The sequence below is a fragment of the Haliotis asinina genome, chromosome 12 (genome assembly GCF_037392515.1).
Source record: "Haliotis asinina isolate JCU_RB_2024 chromosome 12, JCU_Hal_asi_v2, whole genome shotgun sequence".
In the NCBI taxonomy this organism is placed as follows: domain Eukaryota; kingdom Metazoa; phylum Mollusca; class Gastropoda; order Lepetellida; family Haliotidae; genus Haliotis; species Haliotis asinina.
In genome coordinates this window covers 26,284,370-26,312,160 of record NC_090291.1, presented here as the reverse complement: position 1 = coordinate 26,312,160, position 27,791 = coordinate 26,284,370, and the positions used below count along the sequence as shown (strand labels likewise).

Below are 27,791 nucleotides of genomic sequence, written 5' to 3'. Positions count from 1 at the left end.
TCGTATTCTCTCAGGAAGGCAATAATTTTACTATACTTCACACACACACACACACACACACACACACACACACACACACACACACACACACACACTTACACACACTTCATGATACAGCCAGTAACAATATGAGTTACTGATTCAGACTTCCAACTATAAAATATTTATCTATTTACGAATCATTTAACAAATTTAATTCTTTTAGTAATGCCATAATTAACCGAGAGCTGATATTGTTATAAAGATTGTTCATAGTTCGTGATTTAAAATAGTTATGCCTTGTGATGGAATATTCAGTCGTCACGCATAAGACCCGAGTTCATCAGTGTGTTAACATTATTATATATTTGGTAAGGTTCTTGTTTCAACAAGTTAAGAATATTCTCCTAAAGGATTATATATAATCAGTATTGTTCAGGTGAGCTGGAAGGAAGTGTTCAGTATTAAATGTTAAGAACCTGTTGTTCAGCTACAGTTCGGTTGTGGGTTGATCAAGATGTAGGCTGCAGTAACAGTTTTATTTAAAGGTTTAGAGAAAGGTGTGTTGATACAGATGATCATTTTTTCTTTGACGGTATCTGAAGTTATTCTACACTCCAATTACACACACACACACACACACACACACACACACACACACACACATACATACATACATGCATACTATGCTCAAACCACCACTTACATATTAATCGAGGAGGTGACTTATAATACTCATAGTCAGAACCTGCTTCCTAAAAATTATTATTCTCCCCATGCATTTGTAAATTTGTAAAACTTGTGCGCAACACTTCTTTTATTAAAACATAGCCAAATATGTATTTCCACCTTTCAAGACAGGTTCAAGTTTTTCCAACTGTAATTAACTACAAAGTGTCAGCTAACTACACGTGAGCATCCATTAATGTATACCTGGTACTTGTATAATGCGCCGTACTGCTTACCTGAAAAGAAGTAACCTGCTATGCTGTCACTGAAGGCATGCAGATGACACCCTTTACCCAAATGGAAACACAAGCGATTTTATGTGAACCGAAAATTATTTGTATATAACATTTGAAAAATTAAAAATCTGTAAATCCATTTGACGGACAGGTTGTGTAGGTGGGTATCGCCATCTGTTGTATATTATGGCAGGTCGCATGAATCGATGGCACGTGCTAATTATTGTGAAGGTTTGGTGACTTTATCTGTTTACCGCAATAGGTTTTCGACATTCCTAATTCATTTCCAGTTTATCTATTGTCAGATTTGCAAACCGCACGTCCACATAAACACAGATATAAACGAAATCCATTTATATGAAAGGTTAGCAATGGGCAGATTGACATTCTTATCATAGCATGATTTGGTAGAGGATAAACGTATAAATGTTGTTTTTTCCATTGAACAATTGTTCACGGTAACAAATAAATATGAGCGTGTTATTTTTATTGATTTCAAATCTTCATACTTTATGACAATCCTGATAAGAGTACAACCCACTCAAACCAAATAGTTTGTCACTACCGAACATGACACTGCGAATCGAAAGCAACTTGAACTCAGCCTTTCTTTTGGTTGTTTGACGAAACGAAACCCAATCAGTTCTTCAGATGTTTATTCTTCTAAAGGTGTTTGTCCCCAAATGTCCGTCAAACCCAAACGTATTAACCCCTTTGATGTAGATCTACTTACGGCTTATACTTTACAGACAGATGGAGGTTTACCAGCAAAACCCCAACGTTCCTTCATATGGTGAAACGACATTTACTTTCTTCCTATACATTTTATATGAGTTTTCGCTACTATGCGACCACTCTGTTTACATAACGAATACGATAAAGACGCTATTTCGGCTGCAACAGAAGACTTGTTGAGTCCGGACCAAGCCACATTGGACAGGTGATGAACCAGCTTGTAGGCATAACATAAATATGAACATTTCAAGAAATGTCATGCCTTTCAGAGCCTGAATAACAAAACAAGAGAATAACTGACAACATTCACAACGAGACTGAAAAGACATAATATGTTTTGGTATAAATTGTCTTTTAACAGGAAATGCATGAACTTCTATTCTTTCAGAAGTCCAAATGATTTTTCAGAAAGCTAACGCACAGAATAATGTAAAAAGCAGTTGGTGCGTGATCCATCCAGTTCCCTGCCCGACATTACTGATCTGTGACATGCCCCATGCTGGTGAAGTGGCGGCTCAGATGTTAGTCAGGCACGTGCCGTCCACACAGTCGTACACACCCAACGCAGATAATATCAGCTTACACCAGACCTTGCTTGTATCGTTAGACTATGATGGACTAGCGAGCTGACGGCGACGAGGTTACTCTTCCTATCATTCATGACCATTCCTCCACCTTGCCGAGAAACTGTACATGCCTAAAGTTCTGGTGTGAAAGATTCAATCTGTTAATAATGAAATCCCACGCCCTCGCCCAGCTGTACAACAGTGAGACCTGGCGGGCCGCCCACACAATGGCTCTCATCGGCGAGAGGCAAGACACTAGATGCCATATAAGCTACAATCATGTGACATCCTACAAGTAACTTCATACACACACTGGGTATCCCTTCCATCAAACATCTGGCTATGCCGCACCACTTTCACCTTATCATACGTCTTTCTGCTATACAAGGTAAGAAGCTTTCTGTTTCGCATCTCATAGTTAAAACTAAATATACTCACTGTGTATATTGGACACCTGGACACAGTTGGACAGTCGGCAGCAATGGTGAAGTTGGTGATATAGGACGAGTCATTTTTGGGGGTATTTTAACACTTTTGAGATAATCGTGGGTTTATAATGTAGATTGTTTAGCGGTGATTTAATCCTTATTATTGACGCTTGTAATATGTGCGCTTGTACATGTTTGTTTTATGTCAATGTGTGCATATATGCACAACATTTGAAATTATATCTCATCTGGTTGCGTTTTTATCTTATCAGTTCAAACTACCTTCACTATGGAAACATTCTTAATTGTCTCAATCCGAACCGGACGACAGACCGACGTTCATATAAACAGGAATAAATGTTTGACTGACTACGGACAATACATCACCGTTCAAGCTGAATAACAGTGAATTACAAATGTCATCAGTAATTCGAAGTAGAAGACATACTCAACAAACTGAATTTGCATCAGAGAAGTGACGCTGAACGTACCGCTTACGTTTCAGGTGTATGGAAATATTTGGTTCACTTTGTACTTGTTCATTGCATTATGACCAACCAGCCATATATAACATCCCCATCAGACAGGAACTGTCTGTGAAGAACTACATCAGTAAGTAAGTCATCACAGATCACTCGGCCGATGAGATTCAAATATGGTAATGAAGAGAGGTACAACTGTCAGCGAAAGCATTGCTTTTGGTCGATATTTTAGGTGTGCATTTCTTAGTTTTGTCACTAGTGAAATTGTAGCGATATTCCCTGGGTTTTCCCAAGGAGTGTAGGAATATACGGTCGGTGTTTGTGTCATTTAACATTTAATATATGTGAAAAACGAATTGGAAGTCCAAATTTGTCGATCATACTCTTATCAACGTCAGTTTCGTCCCACCAAGTACCAATCATCAAATACAGATTCAGGATTTATCCGGTCTGGTGTCAGTAACACGTGTGTTTGAACGTCATTATACTGATGTAAACCAAGAAGTCACTAATTACTGGTAGGTATAAAGAACATATTAAAAAACTTCCAATAGCAGCTGAACAAAGGTCTTCTGATAATTGTATCTCTTCAAGCAATGCTGATACGTACATGATTCGGACGAGGATAGTACTGCCTCTGAGGCGTAGCAATACTGTGTGCAGCATAACTGCGTCCCAGATATGGGCAAGCAGAAGCCTGTGATTGTTGGTTCGAATGCCAGTTTCCCTCGATCATATTTCTTGGGTTCGTTTAATCAAAGTTTTTTTTTATGTCTAAGACCTGCCTGATTTCAAACCTTCTCACATCAAAGTTCATGGCATTAAGAACCTATTCTCATTTGCCTGTTTTGCAATCGTAATTAAATTGCCGATATCATGTCCATAATTTGAAATGTACTGCAGCTTCGTCAGCATACGATGAATACCATCATTTTATTGCGTGAAATAGAAGTTTCATTCCACACTACTGATCAAAATTTGGATAATACGCAACTACACTATCTGTTCAATAAAATACATGATCTCATTTCGGCACACACATGAAACATTTGAAACATGCTACAACAGTCATATTCTTGCAAATTCACTTAATAACGCAGTGTTTCTTGAAGAAATCAGTTTTTACAGAAAAATATCAAGCCAAAGATACTTTTTACAAACTGAGTAAACAGTGCATTAAAAACAAACTTGGAATACTTTCTGTTGCCTCACAGTTTATACCCAAATCGTCATTGCATCAGACATGTGCACGTAAAGATCCCTGGCCTCATAATAACTAAAGACATACCAAAAACCTTATGTAATGTTATACCTCTGGAAAGAGGTGCTAAGAGACAATTTCCTGAAATATTTATCAATTCATGATTCAGTACACCTCAGTCAGCATTTAACCAACCTTGTATGTAGCTTAAACATATACCAGGATAATATTTTGTTCATTAAGAACAGATCATATCGAACCGCTGTTTCCCATATCACGGTGGAATTTAGTTTTAACAAATTCAATGTTCACTTTTCAGAATCGATGAGTCAGTGATTTACGTTAATTGGTTTATTGTTCCTTATGCACTGTGAGATGAATGAAACATCGACGATTTGTCAGTTCCTTCATAGCTGTCATCTAATCATTACTGACATGAATAACATCTACACAATTGTCAGATCAGTTATCATTCTCGGATATTCATTACCCTTCTTGAATATTATACCTTGAATAAGGACGATATTATAGATTATATCCATACTCCTTCCAGTGGACAAATGGACGCTTGCCTGATTAATTAGCTTTGATTGTATGAATGTGGGTGTCACGAGGGTGTCTACAGTTCCCCTCTTACGTGAGGACACAGTTGGAAGGCATCAAGTAACATAGCGAGGTGCTGCTGGTGCCTATTGATGGGTGATAAAGAGAGCTGTCGTTGTCTAGGCTCGAGCTGTTGAGAGTCTTCTTCGTGTTTTGGCGAGACTAGGTTGGCAGAATGTTTGTTGAAGTAAAGGATTTCTTGAGTTCACTGCTGAAGGTATCCGAGAGGCATGTTGCCCCAAGAATAGCCTACCCGACCAAGGCCCCATCAGTCATAAGAGTTACTGATTAATCTCCGTTATCTGAATGTATCCACTTGCATGTATAGACATTAGCTTCAATTTCATGCACTAAAGCCTATTTGTGGACGAGTTATGCATGTTTGAAAATACATTTCTCGTCTATGCGTTCCTTTTTTGGATAATATATATGTTGCGTTACAACACCCATGTTACACGTCCCAGCCCATCCTCCCGATCACGTGTCGTCCAATCAGCCAAAACAAGCGTTTGGCGTCCTTTGTTTCGTTTCCTTCTTCGTCATTGTGTTACTTCGTTTTTTCCTAAAATGTGCGAGCGCAGTCAGACACCTTGGAATACTATGCCTGCTGGGTATTCTCTGAAACGAAATGGGCCACTTAGATGGTAATAAACTAAGAACGTATAGGCAGTTTAAGTCAGCTGTATTTCTTGAACCATACGTGTCTATGCAACTATGCCACTCACACGACAGTATTATGAGCAAGCTCTGCTCTGACATTTTGGCCCTAGAAATAGAAATTGACAGACTTACCTGTCCGAAAACACCCTTGTCCGTATTGTACTTGTTACAATGTGAGTGAGTTCAAATTTGAAGTCACATCAACAATATTTCAGCTACGGTGTGACTACATCAAGTTATAGATATACAGTGAAAAAAAGGCGACTATAAACGCCTGTAAACGAACGCTAACTGTATAACAACTGTCATGTAACAGATGGGAAAGAGTTCCACCCGTACCTCCATCTTTTTACATGGAATATTCCAACACTGAAATAAGTTCATTGATTGTTTTTTTAAATATATCTGTATCTGTCCTAGTTTACTGAATGTATCTTTAGGGTGAGGTATGCATGTCATTTTGTAATTTTGGCTTTTGATTGGGGTAGGGGGTACGGGCGGATCCCTTTCCCACAGGGGTTACGAGTGAAGGTGTCATAAAGGGGTATTACACACAAATTCACTCGCACGATGAATGGATCACACAACAATCTGACTAATTAAGGAAGACTTATCAATACTGTCCTAACAGGAGGCTGGTGCAAGATACTGGTTTACATGTGTGATATGTGAAAGGGGTATTCTTTTAGCTATGATATTATGAGCAAAGCAATATGGTGTAGTCACCTGCCAAAACAGTGTACATAATGGATTCCTAGTTTCTCATTTTCCATATTTGTCACAGTCCCAATGTGGGTACAAGTTCGTGAATCACAATTGGGTACAAAACAACTGGCAAAAAGCGTAGTCTCAAAACTACACTGACCCAAAAAAGAAACGCATAGCTGAAATCTCATTTTTAAAGTAGATGTTTTCGGAAAATATGGAATGGAATGACAATTAATGTAAATATTAAGTGTTTTTATAGTCAATACAACCAAAACAGACAAACAAACACAACCTCTGGTGATTATTCGCCACACCACAGCACCTTGAAAACGCTTTGTATAATCTGCACGTGGGAAAATCTGAAAGCATTATGCACGTGCAAATGCAGGATCTCAATCTTGATTATGATGGCTATAAAAGGGGACAGGTCCTGTTGCGATTCATTCTTCGAATTTCTTTCTATGCGACGCGAAAAATGCCAAGGTTAAATGAAGAAAACAGAAATAGAGCTATTGGACGTCTGGAAGCTGGGGAAAGTCAGTCATCAGTTGCCAGACGTCTGAATGTGAGGCAGAGCACGATTTCCCGTCTCTGGCAACGATACACGCAACACAACTCGACCAGAGACCGTCCAAGGAGTGGGAGACCAAGGGTGACAACTCCAGCACAAGACCGCTACATCCGGGTGCTTCATCTGCGTAATCGGGCCGTCACTGCTACGTACACCGCTGATCACGTTCCTGGGCTGCGTAGAGTCTCTCCACAAACCATCAGGAATCGCCTAAGAGAGCATGGAATTCGACCTATGCGACCTCATGCAGGACCTGTTCTGCATCCCCATCACCGTCGTGCACGTCTTCAGTGGTGCAGGAACGTTCGGGCATGGAACCTCTTGAATTGGAGGAGGATCTGGTTCAGCGATGAGTCACGTTTTCTGCTGTACAGACATGATGGAAGGATGCGTGTTTACAGACGTCGAAATGAGAGATATGCTCGACAGTGCGTTCGTGAGGTCAACAGACACGGTGGTGGAGGTGTAATGATGTGGGGAGGCATATCTATGAACGGCAGGACACAGTTGGTGCATGTGCAAGGGAATCTCAATGCTGTACGCTACCGGGATGAAATTCTGAACCGTCATGTTGTACCTACAATTGACGCTAGAAGGGAAATTTTCCAGCACGACAATGCAAGACCGCACACAGCACGCATTACCACGGATTTCCTTGCCAACAACAACGTTACAGTTCTTCCATGGCCCTCAAAATCGCCGGATTTGAACCCGATTGAACATTTATGGGACCAATTGGGTAAACGGTTACGACGTCGACAGCCGCAGCCACAGACACGTCTACAGTTGGTGAATGCGTTGCGAGATGAGTGGGGAAGAATCCCACAAAGGCGGATACGACGTCTTATACAGTCAATGCCCAGGCGATGCAGAGCAGTGATTGATGCCCGTGGTGGTCACACCAGATACTGACTTTCTCACTATGCCATGGAAAATAGAGACGCTTAATACCACTGTGAATGATTGTATATGTCTTGACACACATTTGTTAATACCCGTGTAAATTATCATTGCTCAAGTTCCATTACTTTTTGTGCAATTTAAGTTAATAAATCATCTCTCATAACATTGGATTTTCACCTATGCGTTTCTTTTTTGGGCCAGTGTACATCCCAACCAGATCACAGCAACACTGAGCTTCTCCCTATAAGCTGGTCGGTATCTTTCAATTAACTGACAAAAGCTGAATTCATCAAACCCCGTGGTGTACCTCGGTTACATAAGACTTCGTTTCGCGGAAGTGAAGGCCGCCTACCTCTAGCTTAAGCTAACTACACCAAGTACATTCATTGCTCCCTGATATTGTACACAATACTTGCAAAATATGTTTCAGAACGTATCATACACCACGCTCCCCACACACCCTACAAAACATGTTTTCATAATTACAATTTCTGGAAAACTTGTAAGTTATGAGTGAGTGACTTAAGATTTAACGTCGGGAATGTTTCAGTCATGTCATAACGAGAACATGTTTGATATTGAAAAGGACTTTTTCTATATTATAAAAAAGCTTGTTGTCAAAGGATAGCAAAACAACCACAATACAGTCACAGTTAAAACTAGTGTAAAAATGTAAAACTAATAGCACTCTTTGGACTAAACAATATAAAAGACGGGCTGTACATCACCAACAACTGAACGTAGATCATCACACTAGGGACCATGGGAACTTACATTACTTTTGCTACCTGCATGGTCCCTACCTGGATTTACACCATCCCTTCAGCCGCTGGCGATGGTAGGAAGATTTAGCAAGAATTTAAATGAACAGCAATGCTAAAGTATGGTTGATTGAAATTGACTTTGAAAGTTTGGGGGACTTACTTACCCTCTCGGGAGGACAGTAGTTTTCTGCTGCGTGAATCCCCTTAATTTTGAGGGTACAGCCACTAGCAATCGCAGTTGCTAAGTTATACTACCATGTTTAAAATATGAATTGTCTATGTACAAAACATATTCAAACACTTATCTAACAATTCTATTTCCTTTAATAATTCAGTTATTAAATGATGATTAACATTATCTAATCTTTACAGTTTTCACATTGAAATAGTTATCCCTTGAGATGGTAAACTCAGTACAGTCAAGCAAGGACATGTCTGACCGTGATTTTCACAACGAATACGAAACAGAGGATCTTCGCCTCTCAATAAATATTCGTGGGTATATCTTGCGTCGCCAATACATCGTCGCATGATAACCTCCAATCTTGACTGACAACCTAAGTAAGTGTAACCGATATAGGATTTTATTTCATGTAATCATGGGTGTCCCACATCTTCTTCATCACCTCAGGGGTGCAGGTGTTAATGCTAACTTCGCACTAACCAGAGCATGAAATAAGAAGTGGTGCCACAGATTTGTTGAGTGCTCCCTTAGCAACGTGGCTGGGTAACCGAAAGAGAACGATGTTGTATAGCCCAGGAGCAAGATCATTATAGACTTCAATAATTTCAATTAAGAGCGGATGTTTGCAAGATAGATTTGTAATCGCCAGAAGGCAAGAAAGAGAGTCAGAAAGGACTATATATTTAGGATGTGTATGAAGTATTTGTATTTTATGTGTATTTTAAGGCTGTCACTACAACGCTAGCCTCAGCTGTGACAATAGAACTGTTATCAGGCAGTCGAGAAGAGAGAGTGCGTGACTTAATATTTAACGTCACATCGGTAATATCTCAGCCATGTCGTGACGAATATAATTCATATAATAAAAATGAAAACACGCTGAAAAGTGAAACCTTTCGACGATGGATAGTAAAATATTATATATCACAGTTATGAACATAAAACTAGCATGAAAGACTAAAATATTGTAATGAAAGAAGAAAATACGATATAAAACACCGTCTATAGATCGCCAACAACTGAAGGGAGATCACCATACAATCGAGAAGATAATTTTCTGGATCCAATGACCGTGGCACAAGTAACTGTGCCACCATCCTTGGATCCTTCTGTAAATAAGAATTTATAAGTGTTATATTAATTTTATTTCTTAACTGACTTAATTCTTGTTTATACTGTAATTCATTGGTTTCTGATTTTTTAAATGTGGTCAGTTTAGGGCCCAACCAACTGCCAAGGAAGAAGACGGGAAGGAGCTATATTTTCCAGCTCAATGCCGGCAGCAGAAATACATGGTTTACTTATTAAACTAAAAGGCGCAACAAGAGAAGATTACCTATTTATAAATCTTCATAGAGGGAACTGAAGACACAGTTAGATGCAGGGTTAGATTTGTTACAATATGTTGTAATACATGTATATTGTCCTGATAATTTTATACGGAGTTGTGTAACAAATGGCTCATCGACTTTAACATTGAGACTGTCATCAGGAGAAGTTCAAATCTCAGACCTTGGTTGTAGAAAGAATCTGATAGTTCCAAACTGCTTTTGCAGGATCCACCATATACGATGGAACGAACCATGATCAAGTTTTGAGCGAATGGGTGATCTGTATATGTGAAGTAGGGTAGTTTGATCCCCTCCCCATTTTGAATTGGCAACAAATTTTAACAAGTCGAGTGCCTGGAGGCACATAGGATTCAGGGAATTAATATACGACAACACGTCACGTGGGAGTTGAAAATGAGACCCAGAAACTTGTCCTCCTTGACAACGTTGATAGATTAGCAGTTTAGAAATAGTTTAGGATATTTATGTGGTTTGTATTTACGGCAAACATGTATCCAATTACGTTTTTAAGGCCATTTACTAGACACTATTTATTTGTTTTGTTTAGACACAACTGCAGTTGTCGTTCAATAGTATGCATATTTTTACCGCAACAAGAAATAGTAAAACCATCCACTAAAGGATCCATCAACTGAACCGTTTAAAACATCAGATGAACTGTTGATACTGACACTAAATAAAGTTACAGACAAAATACTGACTTGTGGGACACCCTGATCCCGACAGTAGTGATCAGACTGGTTAGCACCCACACGTATTTAACATTGTCTGTCATTGAACAAGATGGCTATAAGCAATCGCAAGCAATCTAAGGGCATGCATATCTTAAGATGCCATATTTCCATGTCGTGCCAAACGCTTTTTCAAGATAAAAAAGGTAGATACAGCGTATTGTTTATTAATGCGAACGTTTTTAACAATTGATTCCCAACGCACTAAGTGATGGATAGTACTTCTGTGTTTACGAAAACCACATATATTCTGTTATAAGGTTATTAGTTTCCAAGTACCACACGAGTCGATTATTTATCATAAGTTTCAAGGTTTTACAAACGCAGCTAGTTAATGAGATCGGTCGATAATTCGAAGGATCGGTATGATCAGATCCAGGTTTAGGGATGGGTGCAATAACAACATCGCGCCATGAAGAAAGAAATTGTCCAGAAGTCCAAACCTCCCACCATACGATATCCAGACACAACGTCATCGACAACCTCGCTGAATGTGGTGCCGAAATCATGTCAGCAGACCCTTGTTTTGATGGAGAAATGTTGTTTTTACAGATGAGTCCAGGTTTAACATTTCCCATAGTGATGGACTTCAACGTGTCTATAGACGCGTGGGTGAACGTTATGCACAGGCCTGTGTTTTGGAGAGGAGTCGCTTTAGGAGTGGATCCGTGAATATTTGGGTTGGAATAACAGCACGCCAAAGACCTTAACTGGTGTTGGCTACCTGGACCAGATTCTTCGACCTGTGGCAATTCCATCTGGACAATGCCCGCCCTCATACAGCAAAGGTTGCTATGGATTTCTTGCAACAACACAACGTTGACTTACTGCCTTGGCCTGCAAATTCACCGGATCTCCACCCGATAACATGTTTGGGCCGAGATGGACCGACGTATACGCCGTCTTCCTCATCCACCAGATAACGTACTTGACGTTGCAACAGGACTTGACATCCTACAGGCCTTCTTTGCACGTTTGACAGGCTCTATGCGTCGTCGATGCACTGCTGTTCTCAATGCCGATTGTGGACATACCCGTTATTGAGCTTGTGGCATAGTCGTTTGACCCCTTTCCCGTTTGTGGACTCGTGAGTGAGTGAGTTAGAATTTAACGTTACATCGGCAGTATTTCAGCCATATCGTGACGAATCAAGTTTCGATCGAACCAGAGATCTATATAAGTGAAGGAGGGTAGTTCGATCCTCTTCCCACTTTGAATTAGAAACAACTTTTAACAAATCGAGTACCTTCAGGCATTTGGCTTTTGGGGTATTTAATATGTGGCAGAAAGGTTAGATGCGAGTCAAAGATGAGACCAAGACATTTAACTTCCTTCACAACTTTGATGTGAGTGCTATTTAATGATAATTCGGGGTCTTTATGGGGTTTGTATTTCCATAAAAATGTATACAATTAGTTTTAGTTGTAGAAAATTTAAAGCCGTTTTATGAATTTTGGTTAGACAGATTTGTAACTGTCTCTCAATAGTTCGCATATTTTTACCTCGGCAAGAAATATTAAAATCATCCACAAGTAATGATCCATCAATTGAATCGCTTAATCGCGACCTCGCAAACCGGAATCATGTAAATCCTTTAAAATGCCATGCTTCCAGGTAGTATCGTATGCTTTCTCAAGATAAGAAATATAGAAACTGCGCATTGTTTTGTGATAATAACATTTTTGGGTTATTGGTTTCCAGATACCAAATTAATCTGTTATTTACCATTCGTTCCATGGTTTTACAGACGCAGAAATCGGTCTGTAATTTGATGGATCTGTGTGATCCCGGCCAGGTTTTGGTATTGGTACTACAATGACATTACGCCACGAAGGAGGAAAAATTCCAGACATCCATATTTTGTCAAATATATCTAAAAGTGTGACCAGGCATGGTTCAGGCAAGTGTTTCAATAGCTGTTAATATCGCCATCACCCGCTGCAGCATCATGAGCTTGATCAAAAGCAGTGTAGACCTCATGTAATGAAAACACTTCATTATAGTCTTCACCATTATTGGAATCGGAACTTTTGTCCTTTCCTGTTGTTTCTGGTATCTCTGAAATTCAGGGACATAATCTGCCGAGGAAGAGTTTCACCAATTTTATTGGCAATGTCGGCTTTGTTAGTTACTAATTTGTCACCATGTATAAGATGGTGAACAGCAGATATTGTACCTTTGCCTTTTATTCGCTGAACCATGTTCCACACCTTAGACATGGGTGTACGTGAATTAATTTTTGAAACATAGTTCCTCCAAGATTGGCGCTTGTTTTGCTTATACGTACGTCGTGCCTTAGCACTAGTAATTTTAACATTGTTGAAGTTATGAACAGTATGATGTCTGCGATAATATTTTTCTGTTTTCTTCCTACATTTTCTGGCCTGTTTGCATTCGTCAGTAAACTATGGTTTACTAATATGGGGAGTTGCAGAGGAGGTAGGAATGGTTTCATCAGCAATTTCATTCATTTGTGTTGAGAACATCTAGATGGGATCTGGTACATTAGTGAGTTGATCAGGTGTTACATTTTTAACACATACATGTATACAGGCCAATTTGCCTTCGTGAAATTACACCGTGATGAAGGTAGATTGTCATCTGGTTTTATAGACTTCAGGAGAGTAGGAAAGTGATCGCTTCCACAAAAGACATCATGTACAGACCATTCAAATTTATTGAGAATGTTTGACTCTATGCGGGCTAGATCAAGTACAGAATACGTTCCAGTGGCTGGATGCAAATAAGTGTTGGAATCATCATTAAAATACATAAATTATTATCGGAAATAAAATCTTCAAAGACTTTTCCTTTATTGTTTGTATTTGTACTACCCCATAGAGAGTGTTGCCATTTACGTCGCCCACGATGATGCAGGGCCTTGGGGGCTGATCATACAAACTTTGAAGGTCAGTTCGACGAAGAACTGATGAAGGTGGTACATACAAAGAGCTCAAAGTAAGAGCAATGTTCTAGGTAAGTCGGATAGCAACAGCTTGAAGATTAGTATTCGGCGGAACGACACTATGAATCATGGCCCGTTTGTCCAGGATACTAGATCATCCAGTTGCTTTGTCCTTCTCTGGAGAAAATGAATGGTAACAACTGTATTGTCGTAAGTTAAAAACATCAGTATTTTTAAGATAAGTCTCCTGGAGACACAATGCTTATGGTTTAAAGTCCTGTAACAATAGAAGAATCTCTTTTCAGTTTTAATACGTTGGACACTCATATCAAATTGCCATACAGGACATGTGCGAGCCAGAACAGTTAACACATTTGATATCAGACGAACACGTGCTGCTTTCGTGATCTTTGCCAGCACAGCGAGAACAAGAAGCATGATTTTTACAACTGTTCTGCCCATGGCCAAACTTCTGACAGTGAAAACATTTCAGTGGATTTGGAACATACATGTCAATTTTCAGAGAGAAGCATTCTACTTTAATTGAGTGAGGTAAACTGGGTACATCAAGTACGTATTCGAGGGTGAATGTATTCCATCCTTCTTAAAGCTGAACCGCTTAGCCTGAACCTTAATCCTTGCATACGTAACTGACTAACTATGTCATTGGTTGACAGATCAGCAAGACTCCTATCTCGGTCTCGGATGATTCCTTTGCTAAAATTTAAAGACTTGTGAGCATAGCATTTTACACAGATATTTGTGAATGGTTCCGCTTCCAGAAGATTGGCTGCTTGCTCTCTCTTTAGACGTTGTATGAGAATTGAACCCCATCTAGTTTTGGTAACATTCGTGACAGTCTAGTGGAAAGGGAGAACAAGAAGTTGACTTTTTTCTCTCTTGATTCAGCGACAATGAATCGAGGCCATGTGGTACGTTCAGAGTAACAAAGCCTGGTAATGACATCCTCCTCCTCATCAGCATCATCAATGTTATAACGTTTTTGCTTTTTTGGGTTTTGATTTGCCATGGTAATAGATTTGCGTTTTATCCTCCTGGCTCCCCACCCTCATTGGAGTGTCAACAAGGACGATACCTAATGCCTGTGGGCCTCCAACAGGCGGCACCAAGGATACCATGACGGTATACTCTAGCAGTAGCATTATTGATATGCACCACAAGATGTGCCCATGAGGCACCGCCTTCTGGGCATAAGACTCTAGGCAAAGTTCATGTAAACAAAATTCAAGTTAAATAATATTCTATAAACCAAAGCATCAAGACCAAACTTTAAACAATCCCAAATCACATTATGTGCAATTACATAAAATCCATGCACAGGGTGCGTTGAGCAATAGGTGTGTTGAGCAAAAGGAACACTGGCCCTGCTCCTACTCCCCTCAACCACCAGGATCCCTTCCTGGACCAAATATCCCCCCCCCCCCTTGGGTCCATAACGGGGGTGAACGGCTCTCAGCGTTACCCAGCTCCCACTAAGAGCAGGTGGCCGTTCACGGGTACCTGCCCGGTGTCTGGACTGTTGGATGGGTGTGGAGTTAACCGAGCATCTGACACGCACATATCTTCTATGTCTTGTCCCGTCGTTATGAGTGTTAAGTGCCTGGTCTTGTGATCAGTTTACCACTACTTGTCTAGGAAAGTAATTGTGGCTCAACGCTTTTCTAGCCTGACCTCCTGCACAATTCCGACGAAATGCTAACAGATACACTAGTATTTGCTAAATGACCATGCACATCTGTCTGCTTACATTGCTATTGTACACACATTTAGAACGCATTCTCATTGTTTCAGGTTTCACAAAGCTACCCAATCGGGTAAATAAGCATGTATAATGACATATGGCTCTGTTGTATGCAACTTGACTGTATGTTGAGCCACATCACTGGTTTTAACACGGTTTGGCAGTGTGGGAATTGACACATTCAATGTTGCTTGTCAACACTTAAGTAAACTGACTACTATGCAGCGAACGAGTATATCGATATGTGGATCTAGCCTTGTTTGATATATACCAATGGCAGTTTTAAGATTCAAACATAGCATTTACTTTGTGGTCGGAACATAGAAATATAGAATAATGCTGAATTAGAACTGAATGGCGAAATACCTCTTCTCAAAGTTATTACAGAAGTTCAATTTAGCTTCAAACACGACTGTAATAGACAACAGGCTCGAGAAATGAGTCACAGCATATTTGGTAGTGTGACAAACCCGACATTTCTTTGTTTACACCTGTCTGTCTGTCTGACTCTGTATTGTCTCTAACTTTCAGTTCTGATGCCTTTAATTTGCACGTCGCTCAATAGTTCACAAAGGGAGGAAATCCTCACACTACACAACAGGTTCCGGCACGACATCGCCACTGGAAGACAAGGAGCTAACGTTTCCAACATGAATGAACTGGTGAGAAGACCTATAGATTCATTTTGTGGTATTGTGGTAACTGTTACAAGTGGATAAATACATAAAATTCAGTTAAAATCGGATCACTTTTTGTAGTAGATATTATCAGTATTCTCTTCGACTATTTTCAATGTACCCCACTTACGAGCTACGAGTACATTTCTATGTACCCCGTTGCCAATAGCAACTCACTCGGTTCTTCGTGGTATTAGTTCTATATCTCGAATAACATTAAATCATGCAAGGTGCACGGAAGTTACCGATGTTTTGCTAATGCAAATCGATGGAAGGGAGCTAGCTCTAAATCTGTTTTTCTTGTGTCGTTTGCAGAATCTAGCAATGGCTACGAAAAAAATTGCCTCACATTGCAATAACAAATTTTTTGGAAGCGTTCAAATGTAGTCCGTGTGAATATTCAGCCGCGACATTACTAAGACAATACCGGCGGGAACAATAGCATGATGCAAGTGTTACGGTTAATAAATTACCGTGACTGAAGGTACAAGAAATTCCCTCTGAACCCACAAAATATACCACAGACATGCCTGAAATATTCAATAACATATTGAGCTATCAATGAGCCAGTTACAATGAATCACAATACAGATTTCCAATACAATGCACTCGAGTCACAAGTCTAAGGTAATGAGTCACACATATCAAATATTAACTCACCAGAATATTGGCATTTACAATGAAAGCTTGTTTACAAAGTAAGTAGTCTGTCAGACTGTGTCAAACGATGGTGATGTAGATCACATGACGTTGTTGACAAACAGTCAGTGATAGGCAAATGCAAACTCCAGTAATAATTCCAAGTGTAAGTCCGTGTGTGTCCGTCAACACAACAACCAGCCTTTATATATGACACACAGTCGTGAACATTCCAGTAAACCGTGTCTGTTTCCCTATTCAGTCAGATCGTTCATGAACAGGAAGGAAACAATAGATTGCCAAGGGCAGGTACACTGAAGAGTTATGAAAAAAAGGCCTGCCGCAAAGAATATTATTGTCATTGAACAAATATGATATGAAAAGTGACCCACATTTCACACACAGAAGTCTTAATATTGTGACCCAATGATAACTATCACTTAATCAATATAATAATAATACAAATTACAGAGAACAGAATCTCGTAACAAAAGACTCGAATCGTTTCATTCACACAGGTGGCTGAAGTGTATCCGATACCCATACTCCAAACAATTCAAAATTAACATTGAGGTGTTCGGTAAAATAAATACGTTTTTCAGTGCTCCGTCGAGGCCCATTGATTGATGTACCCTCGATGTTTCGAACCTTTCGGGCTCTGGGAACATAATAAAACATCGAGGGTACATCAACCCATGCCCCCCTCGTGACCAATTTATATGTCGTACCCCTGGTACTTTGACGTTCACTTTAAGTTACCAGCATATTTACAGGTATATTCTGTATTCCAAATGTGTTTTTTGATATACCGCTAATATATAGCTTTGCTGTTTGAAATCATTATGAAGATAGAAGCAAAAGGTACTAATTGACACTGTTGGTTTATTATTGAAGGCATGGAGTCAGACTCTGGAACAAACTGCTGAAAGCCTACTGACGTGCTCAAGAAACGTTGTACACAATGACGACAATTTCCTCATGCCGATGATTAATTATGGAAGATATAGGATGTTAAACATCACCAAGATATTGAGATTCTGGCATCGTGAAAGCAGACATTATGTCCCAGAAGCGGCAGACTGTATACCCTGGGACAGCTGCAACAGGTACCGCGCGGTGAGTGGACAACAACACCTCTATATCCTTAACATTGTACGACCATATAATGTAAGATGAAATGCTATCAAATGTTATCAATTGGACTTTGAACTTGAGTATTTCCTGACATGCCCTAATCAGTTGTTTTACACATGTCCTCGTACTTTCATTGTCTAATTCTGACTTACTGTAGCACACACGCGCGCGCGTCGATGCTTGGATATAAGGAAAACAAAAATCATATCTTAACTGCACAATTTCATTCTGTCTACTCACTGATTGTTTTATTGAATGATTCGGGCAGTTGACAATGCCTAATATTTCACACACGAATGAAACGTTTGTTCACCGAAGCCACTTGCAGTCATCAGTCAGTCATGAGCCCACAAAACGTGACGTTAGGTAGTTTGTAGCTTTCTATCGCTATGTACAATGACCCACTGCAGAAAGTATTGACATCTCAAGCGCTAACATCATTCGCTAGCGATCAGCATTATTACCTCGGATAACCCAAGCTGCCTGTTAGGCGCTAGAAGGTTATATTCACATAAATCACCGGGTACCCATTTTCTGCTGGGTGAGACTACTTGTTTCACATGTGTTTCCTTGTGGGGCTGGACCGACGTCCCTAAAAATTCTCAGGAATCAAACTCCCAAACACGGCTACCCATCCAAGGACTGTCTCGACGGTGCTTAACTTCACCTGATTTTTGACCTGAGCACTACGCACAGGACCACTCGCCACCATTAGTGATCTTAGGCTCTTTATCTGAGTGCCTGACAATTACACATAGGCTATTTATGTGTAATGCAGACATTCGGAACATTTTTGAACGCACCGCTTCGTGACATCATACGAAACCTAATTCACGAGGTACCATGATGAAGACCACGCGTGCGTGCGTACGTGCGTGTGTGTATGTCTGTATGTGTGTATGTGTATATATACAAGTACATACGACGAGTGACAGATTTCCTCATTCAAGGGTTGTTTCTGATGACAGCGTTACCAACGCTTCGGAATGAAGAATCATACTACTGCATAGGTGCATATTCTCATGATGAGGAATGGTGCCATCTGTTGACGTGCTTATTGGCTTTATTATTGCCAACACATTAGTTTGCGTCTGAGAAATCGGTTCGCGTTCGCATGCACTTGTATCGCCTGCCGCTGTCCAGTTCCTTCGATGCCTATTCGAGGATTTGGAATCGATCTGAACGTAAACCAAGGGAGCACGGAAGTGGTTGTTGGCCGATTTAACAGTCCCCTGCTTGATCGATAACAAGGACATACCCTTAGCGGAAATTTGCGTTCATGAGGGACCTCGTCCTAACGCCGACTACTCGAAATGAAATATTTCTCGACAACATCCCATCCTATTTCATGTATTTCTAGCACAAGTCCCTAAATGAAAATGTTCCTAGAAATAATTCTGAACAGGATCAATGTGTTGACACCTCAGTTTAAGGTGCTTTCTATCTTACACAAAAATGGCCATTCTGCTATGTATAATTTATGATGGTATTTTGAAAATATGTCCAGCACGTTATCGTAACATGTGAACAAATCATGAAGGCGACTCACAAAAACACTAAGCACTTTCCTCGAGATGTAGATATTCATCTTTGATGTTATTGTGCTGTTTTGAGTAATGCTACGATGCCTCAGTCAATATTGTAGATGTTAATGCCTTCAGCAGAGCAAGTGTAAGGAACATATCCACATTGCACTTGAGTTAATCGAGTTATTACAATGATTAACGAGTGAATGCTTTATTACGCCATAGTTTATATTGCGTCTTTCTTATGCAGTCTGTAAATAAAGGAAAGGTTGCCAGTGCAACCCATTCACTAAAGCCTGACCAAAATGACACAAAATCAGCTGAGGTACAGATTTTGTTTTTTTGTGGATTTCTTAATTACAATGCCAACTGAGTATATAACGCCTACCTCATAAGGTCGACTGTATGTTAAAACGACATGAACTCACCCTTTAAGTGAGGGAGAGAAAAACTGAGATTGCATTTATGTACCCCACAGCTGTTCTTTTTTGGAAGATATAATAACTACATTAAGATCCATACTTATGTTACAACTTAACATCTCGTACCTTTTTCGTGTCACCTACTTCAATAACATAACCACCTATACAGTGGCAGAGAAATAACCGGTGTCATAAAAAATGTAGACATCTACTTGAACACGGGATATGGCATTTATATCCAGCATACTAGCACACATTTATATCCAGCATACTAGCACACATTTATATCCAGCATACTAGCACACATTTATATCCAGCATACTAGCACACATTTATATCCATATCCAGCATACTAGCACACATTTACATCCAGCATACTAAGCATGTTGGCATACGAATCCTGTACAATACAACATTAACAGCGTACATTTGACATTCCTTTGTGACTGCTTCTGTCCTTGACGTCCTCCTTTTGTCGATACAAGCATAACATAGGTTGCAAACAAGGGCATACTTTAACATATAACATATGTGGCAGTTGGGTAGTTGCAGAACACATCAGACAGTTCTACAAACAAAAGTAAATATAGTTCTTGATTCGTCAACTTGATTCTATAAATTGAAAGTTGGACTCTAGTATGCAATATCAGTGTAGCTGATTGTAAGCAGAGTGAGTATTACAAAACAGATTGAAGTAGTGGTTATTATGACCACCGAATGTGTGACGTGTTTGCTTATGGTGCGGTTATCCTATCTGACAATATTTCTATCCTGTGCATTGTAGATGGTGGGAGCGGATCGGGAGCGAGTTGGCTGCAGCTTAAGGCAGTGTCCGCGGCGCCAGTCACAGACTGTCTACGTTCTTATGTGTTTATATGAAGGGGGGTAAGTGTACATATCATTCTGAGCAAAATGTTCTTTAGTGCACACTAGGAACGTTGGGATTAGGTTTCAAACTCCTGGTTCCTTACGGCAGAAGGGAAAGCACGATACTTCCTACAAAGCTTTGTGTTTGTTATTGAGTTCCATTTCAACATTTTGGTGAAAGCGAAGACCGGTTTGGATTTTACCATAGTTGTTACACAACTTTAAGAGCAGACCAGACCAAAACAGCTATCTTTCGCACATATCCTGTGATGAATGAGTGAGTATCGGTTTACGCTTCTTTCAGAAATATTCCAGCATTATCACCCCGGGGGACACCAGAACGACATCCTTTACGAATTATGCACATTTCTTCCCAATAGAAAACGAGGCGACTCAAGACACATTTAGTTTTAAATTTCAAGTAACATTAACAGCCCCCCTGTTGCCTGTTCCCTCCAAACAACGATGTTGATGCGAAGGTGATCGTTACCTTTACACTCTAACACAAAGTCACTGCAATTAAAGGGGAATACGATCGTATTTTTATATATGTAAAAGAATTATCCTAAAAGTCAGCTTCCGTTATTAAATGTCACAAATATGTTTGTAGAATCGCAATAAAAACATAAATAATATCCCCCGAATTACCGCCTATTACGGAAACACCCGGCAGTTAACGAGCAGAGGTGGGTATCACGTGACATTACGTCAAATATGCCTATTACCGGTGGCTTCCTCTTTGGTTATATTTGACTTGACTGTGATCATGGATTCTGAAGCAATAAAAGCTGCTCCCAGTGTCATTTTTGACCTGGATGTTAGACTCTACCAACACGGGCTGATTTCACATCATAAACGACAACACTTCAATTCATTTTTGACCCGTGAGTGTCCGGGGTAGACTAGGCCTCCAGGACCCCATGATTCCGATTCTTTATTGTCCACGGGAACACCAAAGGTACTATAAGAGTGAATTCCAAGGTATAAGAATACATTAAGATGTGCCAGATGGCAGTACACGTAATGGGTACAACAAACATGACAGTGACAGGCTATGACACTCATGTTAAAATAACATGTCACCGGTATAAGAGTTTTTCTATGACTTTCAAACGATGTACAGATGTATTGAAATTCGCCTGCTATGGCTGGTGAATTACAAAAGTTGAAGGTTCTATTTTCTTTTGGTGTATTGATAAATCGACCTTTTTCATTTGGTAGTTTATGATTTGTAGTTCTTAGTAAGGATAAGATATTTTTTAGATTTTGGTAGATAAATTTAATTTTGTCAAAAAAGGCGACTATATTGCCGGAAGAGGCGACTAACTGGATCGTGTTGTCATGCTCACTGGCTTGGTTGACACATGTCATCGGTTTCAAATTGCGCAGATCGATGCTCAACCTGTTGATCACTGGATTAGATTCGATTATATTTACAGACCGCCGAAATATATACGGAACAGTACTGAGTACGGCGTCAAACTAAACTCGCTCTCTCAATTCATTTATTCGGTATTTTGGCCATGTGGCCTAAAGTACAATTGATTGCTATCTTCATGATAAGGCCTAGGAAAATACACGTTTCATGAAAATTGCGAGAGAGTTTATGATTTGGATGTTATTTTGTATTCAGAACAGACAGACAATAATGATTTGAAAGTCGAGTGCATCTTTAAAAATGTAGATGTACAAAGTTAGTAGTGCCAGATCTGGGAATGTGTGTAAAAGTACTAATAAACATTTGTTTGTTTCCTGCATCTTGCGCTATCCAAACATATGAAAACAGAAACAGTTGTGAAAAGTAAGTGACAGATAACTGAAACCCATGCTGTGGGTTTGAGACTATATTCATTGAGTGCCTTGAGGAATAAATAACTCTGGTGAGGCACATATGGTCCATTCTTCACCAAAACTTTATACCATGGATTTGATTAAACTCATGCCCTCCGTATGTAGCACACCCGCCCACAACTGCCTAATGTGATGCATACTTGTCATTTAGGAATACTTTGTAGTATGTAGTGTGTTCCTTTTCTATGCATTCATAATACCTTGTGCCAAATTATGATATACGAACCGAATTCATAAAGTACTAATTGCTGTCTGGGAGCAATATTATTCTTACGTTCATCGGAATTCGTTTTCTTGTACCCAGTCGTCTTGTAAAATAACGGCTTATTGGACATTTGATCATAATATCATTGGAAGCAAAAAGCACAGTAGTATAGGGAATGACAGTTCTAAAACACTTTCAAGAAAAGTCTCTACAAAGCCTTATTTACTAAATAAGGCTTTGGTTGGGACCTTAGCTCTTGCTACTATTACCCCTACTACTTAACGTGTGTTGGAGGTAACACTGTGCCGTACGGTACGATTCTCTTACCCGGCCTATGTCACGTTTACCTCGATGAAACAGTTTAACGTGAACCGCCTATGATCTCTTTGGTGTTCATAATAAAGGCTTGTTGGGCTTTTTGTATCCCCTGTTCTATGTACTTTTTTTTCTCGTCCTCGCTGATAGCAGACTTACGAGACTTGGATCGAATATCTTGTTTCATTCCGTTATATTTTTTGAGTTCAGAGAGGATTGAACGAAACTCCTCTTCTGAGATCTTACTATCAGAGAGTGCCGTGGAAATACGCTCACTCACTGTGTTCAGCTTTGCTTCGGCCAGAACCCTGATCTCGTCGTGTTTCAATGCCTTACGATGCAGTCTGCGTGATACCAACTTAAGCGCCAACCCTAACACCCCCGCTATCCCAGCTGTTATTTCAAAACCTAGCACTATAGGTGCAGCCACGATGGTGGTTAACAACCCAACACCTGCAGCCCCTAGTCCCATGCTGGTTGCCATAAGGGTAGTGTCAGCCCCGTCCACGATATTGAAAGCTCTATTGTACTTCTTACATAGTGCTTTCCGCGTGTCACGGTCATGTTCTAGTTGACGTTTCACATCACATAACTGCCTCAAGCGGAACCCATCTACGGTTTCCAACGTCTTCGCTACTTCCTCTACGACTGGGTACAGACCCATCCTATAATATATATTATGAAAGATATTTTAATTGGGTTTCAGTTAATAGTCCATAAGTGAATTTGAAGTCTATAAGGTCTAGACCACTAGTCAGGGTAATAGGTGAGAGGTTAATAGACTTTCCCGTTGTAATCAAAACCCCACTGAGGCTTATTAAGCGGTTTATATGACCCGGGGTATCCCGTTGTATAACAATACGACAATATTGGCCTATGTGTTCGTCATACCAGCGTATTGTCACCCCGGATAAAATTTGGTGTACTCTTGAGGTGTTTTCATTGCTCAAATAAAAGGAGACTTCTATTATGAGTGTGGAAGGGGAGAATATATCAAGAATATTTATATTACTCAAACGATTGCTAAATGTTAATTTTTTTTCCCCTACAGAACTTAATTTATTTACGAAATTAATAATTATCTTGAATCCCCTCTCCGGAATGATGAAATCCCCGATCCAGCTACCGTTGTTACTAATCTTAGAGATCCACTCATTTTCATCCATTGTGATATAAGGTGAGGCGAGTGTTAAGTTGATCTTCCATTTGGGCTCTTTAAAATCTAATAACGACACCCGTCTGTACACGTTGTCTTTGAAGTGCAGGATATATAAGGCGTCTTCCTCACCAGGCTGATCGAATCCCTCCGTATCTCCTAGGTCGTTAAGCGTAGTGTTGGGATGATGACTGGCCATTGTTATACTATTACGATATAATTTCCAACTGGTTTTTTGATAATAGTTCAGGGGTGAACTTCATACCCATGAAGTGTATGTTGGCAGGCAGGAAGATATTGGTTAGTGATATCGTGTTTTCCACGATCACGTTGACCCCCTGCAGACTGGTGTTGGAGTCGGAACCCACCCGCACGTAAACGTTGCAAACTTGATACTGGTGTCGTTTCCCCCACCCGAGTTTGATCCCTTTCACGATCTGGACATCATTCCCCGATGGTTCCCCTAGGTAGACTTTGATGATTAGTGTTGAGTTTGCCGGTAGACTCTCTAATATAGTGACAACGCCTTCGAATTCAGACACCAACTGCAATTTCACGTTTTGTATGGTCAGTTTACTCGATAGCATGTGGGCTGCCATAGTGTCGAGTGGGCTGACGACTATGCTACGTCTCTGAGTTGGGACGTAAGCCACGAGCAGGGTTCCATTGTTCACGACTTTGTTTAGGTGGTTGTCTTTGTTATCCGTGAACACGTAGGGAGAGACGAGTCTAATATTGAGAAACCAGTCGTCGTTATCGGGTAACAACACCCACTTGTCATCTTCGGTGAAGACGAGCATATATGGTTTGTTTTGGACGACGGTAGTGCTCTCAACATCGTCTAAGTCGAACAGTTTACCCCCGAACGATGCGTATATTATCCAGTTATTATCACCGGTGTTGACAAGGGCGTACTTAGTGTTGACTTTTGCTCTTGTGGTATCTATTATATCACTTAGGGCTCCACCGGAGGGGACTTCAACGCGTTTGTAAATGTTGTTTTTCAGTTGAAAGGCGTACGATGTACCATCTACTCCGGGAGCGTCGAAACCGCGCGTGTCTCCGAGGTCGGAGATCCCGATATTGACGCATTTTTTAACTCCAGGCCCTTGTGCGCTGGTCATTTTACATGAAGCGTTAAGCTGAGGTATCCTATATTTACAGGATTATGATTTATATCTAACACCGATATTGTCAGCTCAGGTATGTTGCCCTGGGTTAATCTCTTATACTGCCGTGGTGAAAGCGACTCGGTTCTACCGTCGTTGAATTTCTCAGTTTTCACCGGCACTGCTCTCAGTATAGTGGAAGGGTGACCTCCTTGAATGTTGTACGTTGTGCTCACCTGGCCGAGATGAATGTACAGCTCTCGGTACGGTACTAGATCGGGTAACTTCGTGCCTGTGACGGTTGTTGTTGGTTTTATCTCGTCAGGAGACATACCGAGTATCCTCACTAATGGTCGGCCGAGCCTCAATGAGGTTCTTCCGTTGTTGATTAACACCACTGTACCGTTTGAGTCGTTCATCTTGAGTTCGGCTCCAAGGGGTTTGAAGACCTCGTCGTTTAGAGAGCACACGCTGTAGTAGCCGTCAGTTATCTGGCTGCGAGTTCCACTGACGAACAGCTTATTGTTGCTGATGTTGATGTTAGTCCATTGCGGTAGGTAGGTGATATCGCAGAGTGCGACTTCGAGTTGGCCTGACGTGTTATCGATCGCGTGCGTCAGCTGAACGGCCTCACCGCTCGTTATTCCTGGAAGTGTTATGTACATGTTAGAGTATATATGCTCATTATATAAGAGTTTTAAAATGTTGTTTTACCCTAAACTGGACGTAGATTTCTCCCCCATGAAGATCGTAGTTGCTCCTGAGTTGTATTTCAATGCCCAGCTTTTAGATGTGTTCGATAAGTATAAGCTTTCGGTGACTAACATCAAGGCAGTCCACGCTTGGTTCAACAACCCTATGCAGTTCTGGCAGAATGAATTAAACTTTGCCGTGTGGTGCGCTACAACGGGGTGTGGTGTGACATTGACCGACACTCGGCGTGGACCGCTGAGTCAGTCTGTGTTCAAGTTCCACGTGTACTACCAGGTCAGACGTATCCTTAAAGAGATCAGCGCCCCCCTCCCACAGGACAAAGCGTGGGACGCAACAAACAACCCGTACGATAGACGGGTCTACGAACGTATTTGCAATGAATTCGAAATAAACCCGAAGACGGATTGGCGTTTGCCGGGGCTGAACCACGGGTTGGGTATTCCTTACAGCGATGGGCTCTCAGTAAAAGCATTTAAGAAAGATTTACTAACAAACTTTATGAAACGAAAAATGTTTAGTACTGGGAATTTTTTCCATGCATTAGATGATATTGTTCCTAAACCTACCAAATATGGGCCAAAACCAGTGAAAGATGCAAGTGATGATTTAATGAAACAAGGTATACTTAGGCAGGACTTTGTTTTATCGAGTAATGAATGGAGGGATGATCGTATGGACTTTGAAGGTGGTGTTGCTTTCACAATCCAGAAAGTGGAGCAGTCAACCGCAGACGGGTGGAAAATGTTTATGCTGGACAAGTCGAAAGGATTCACTCGTGCCGGGGTAGTCAGGTTGAACGACTCGATTCGAACGTACGTGTGGGCGCTGTTGGGTGCGCAGTCGATGACGCGTTCCAACATCCTCGGTAAGGGAACTGCTTACGACGCTCAGAAACAGTTCGTTTCCAACGTTGAGGATGCTATCAATTCTCCAGTTGATCTCCCGCAGGCCATCGACCATTACCAAAACGTGTTAGAATACGCCAGATCGAAAGTCAATTACGTGTTCGGCGTGGGGCTGTACATGGCTCCGAGTGATATGCAACTGAGAGTAAAAAAAGTGGTGGGTTATAACAACAAAATAGTCATAGCCACGTCGGATCACAAGTTGGGTATCAACCCCGATATTAACACCACCTATATCCCACACATCCCACCACGTGAAACGGGTATAGTGACGTCAGCCCCGGAGTCTAAAGTTCATGTGGAGGTACCCCCCACACACCCTAATATGCAGGCTCAGCAGCATATTGATAGTAAAACGGCCCTGGTGGTTGGTGGGGTAGCTTTGGGACTTATTTGGTTAAAGATTTTTTAGCCGCTACGTACACCAGACCCGCCACGGCGACGATGGCTGCCCACAGGTTTTGACTGAGCCACATGGCAGTTTTAGACAGAGCGCTCAACAACCACGAGACGATGCTACCCAGGATGCCGGGAAGGGCTTCGGCGGCTTTACCAGCCAGTTTAGCTAGGCCTTCCCCGAGTTTTTTTATCCAGTCTTTAACACCCCCACCGCCACTTGGAGTTCCGCCGCCTGCAGGCACCACAGTACCCCCTGTCAGTGACACCACCAGGGTTGATATGATGAAACCAAATGCAGTCAGAATGCTGGCGATGGTGATCCCTTGCTCCCGGAACAATATCCGAATCCTGTCTGCTAACGTGGTGTCTCGGT

At 40.8% G+C, this 27,791-nt stretch overlaps 1 protein-coding gene across 2 annotated transcripts in view; it reads left to right on the top strand.

Annotated features, from left to right (window-relative positions):
• Positions 1 to 2,267: 2,267 nt before the first annotated feature.
• The window catches only part of LOC137258718 (cysteine-rich secretory protein LCCL domain-containing 2-like), a 42,953-nt gene continuing 17,429 nt past the window's right edge, over positions 2,268 to 27,791 (top strand). Inside the window, exons 1-4 of one of the 2 annotated variants that reach the window (XM_067796412.1) lie at positions 2,268 to 2,633; positions 16,031 to 16,161; positions 17,710 to 17,931; positions 20,682 to 20,782. In XM_067796412.1, coding sequence (XP_067652513.1) covers positions 2,588 to 2,633; positions 16,031 to 16,161; positions 17,710 to 17,931; positions 20,682 to 20,782 — 500 coding nt within the window. In that variant the 5' untranslated portion in view covers positions 2,268 to 2,587. The remainder of the gene's footprint in view (positions 2,634 to 16,030; positions 16,162 to 17,709; positions 17,932 to 20,681; positions 20,783 to 27,791) is intronic. The other variant, XM_067796411.1, reaches the window with a different exon arrangement.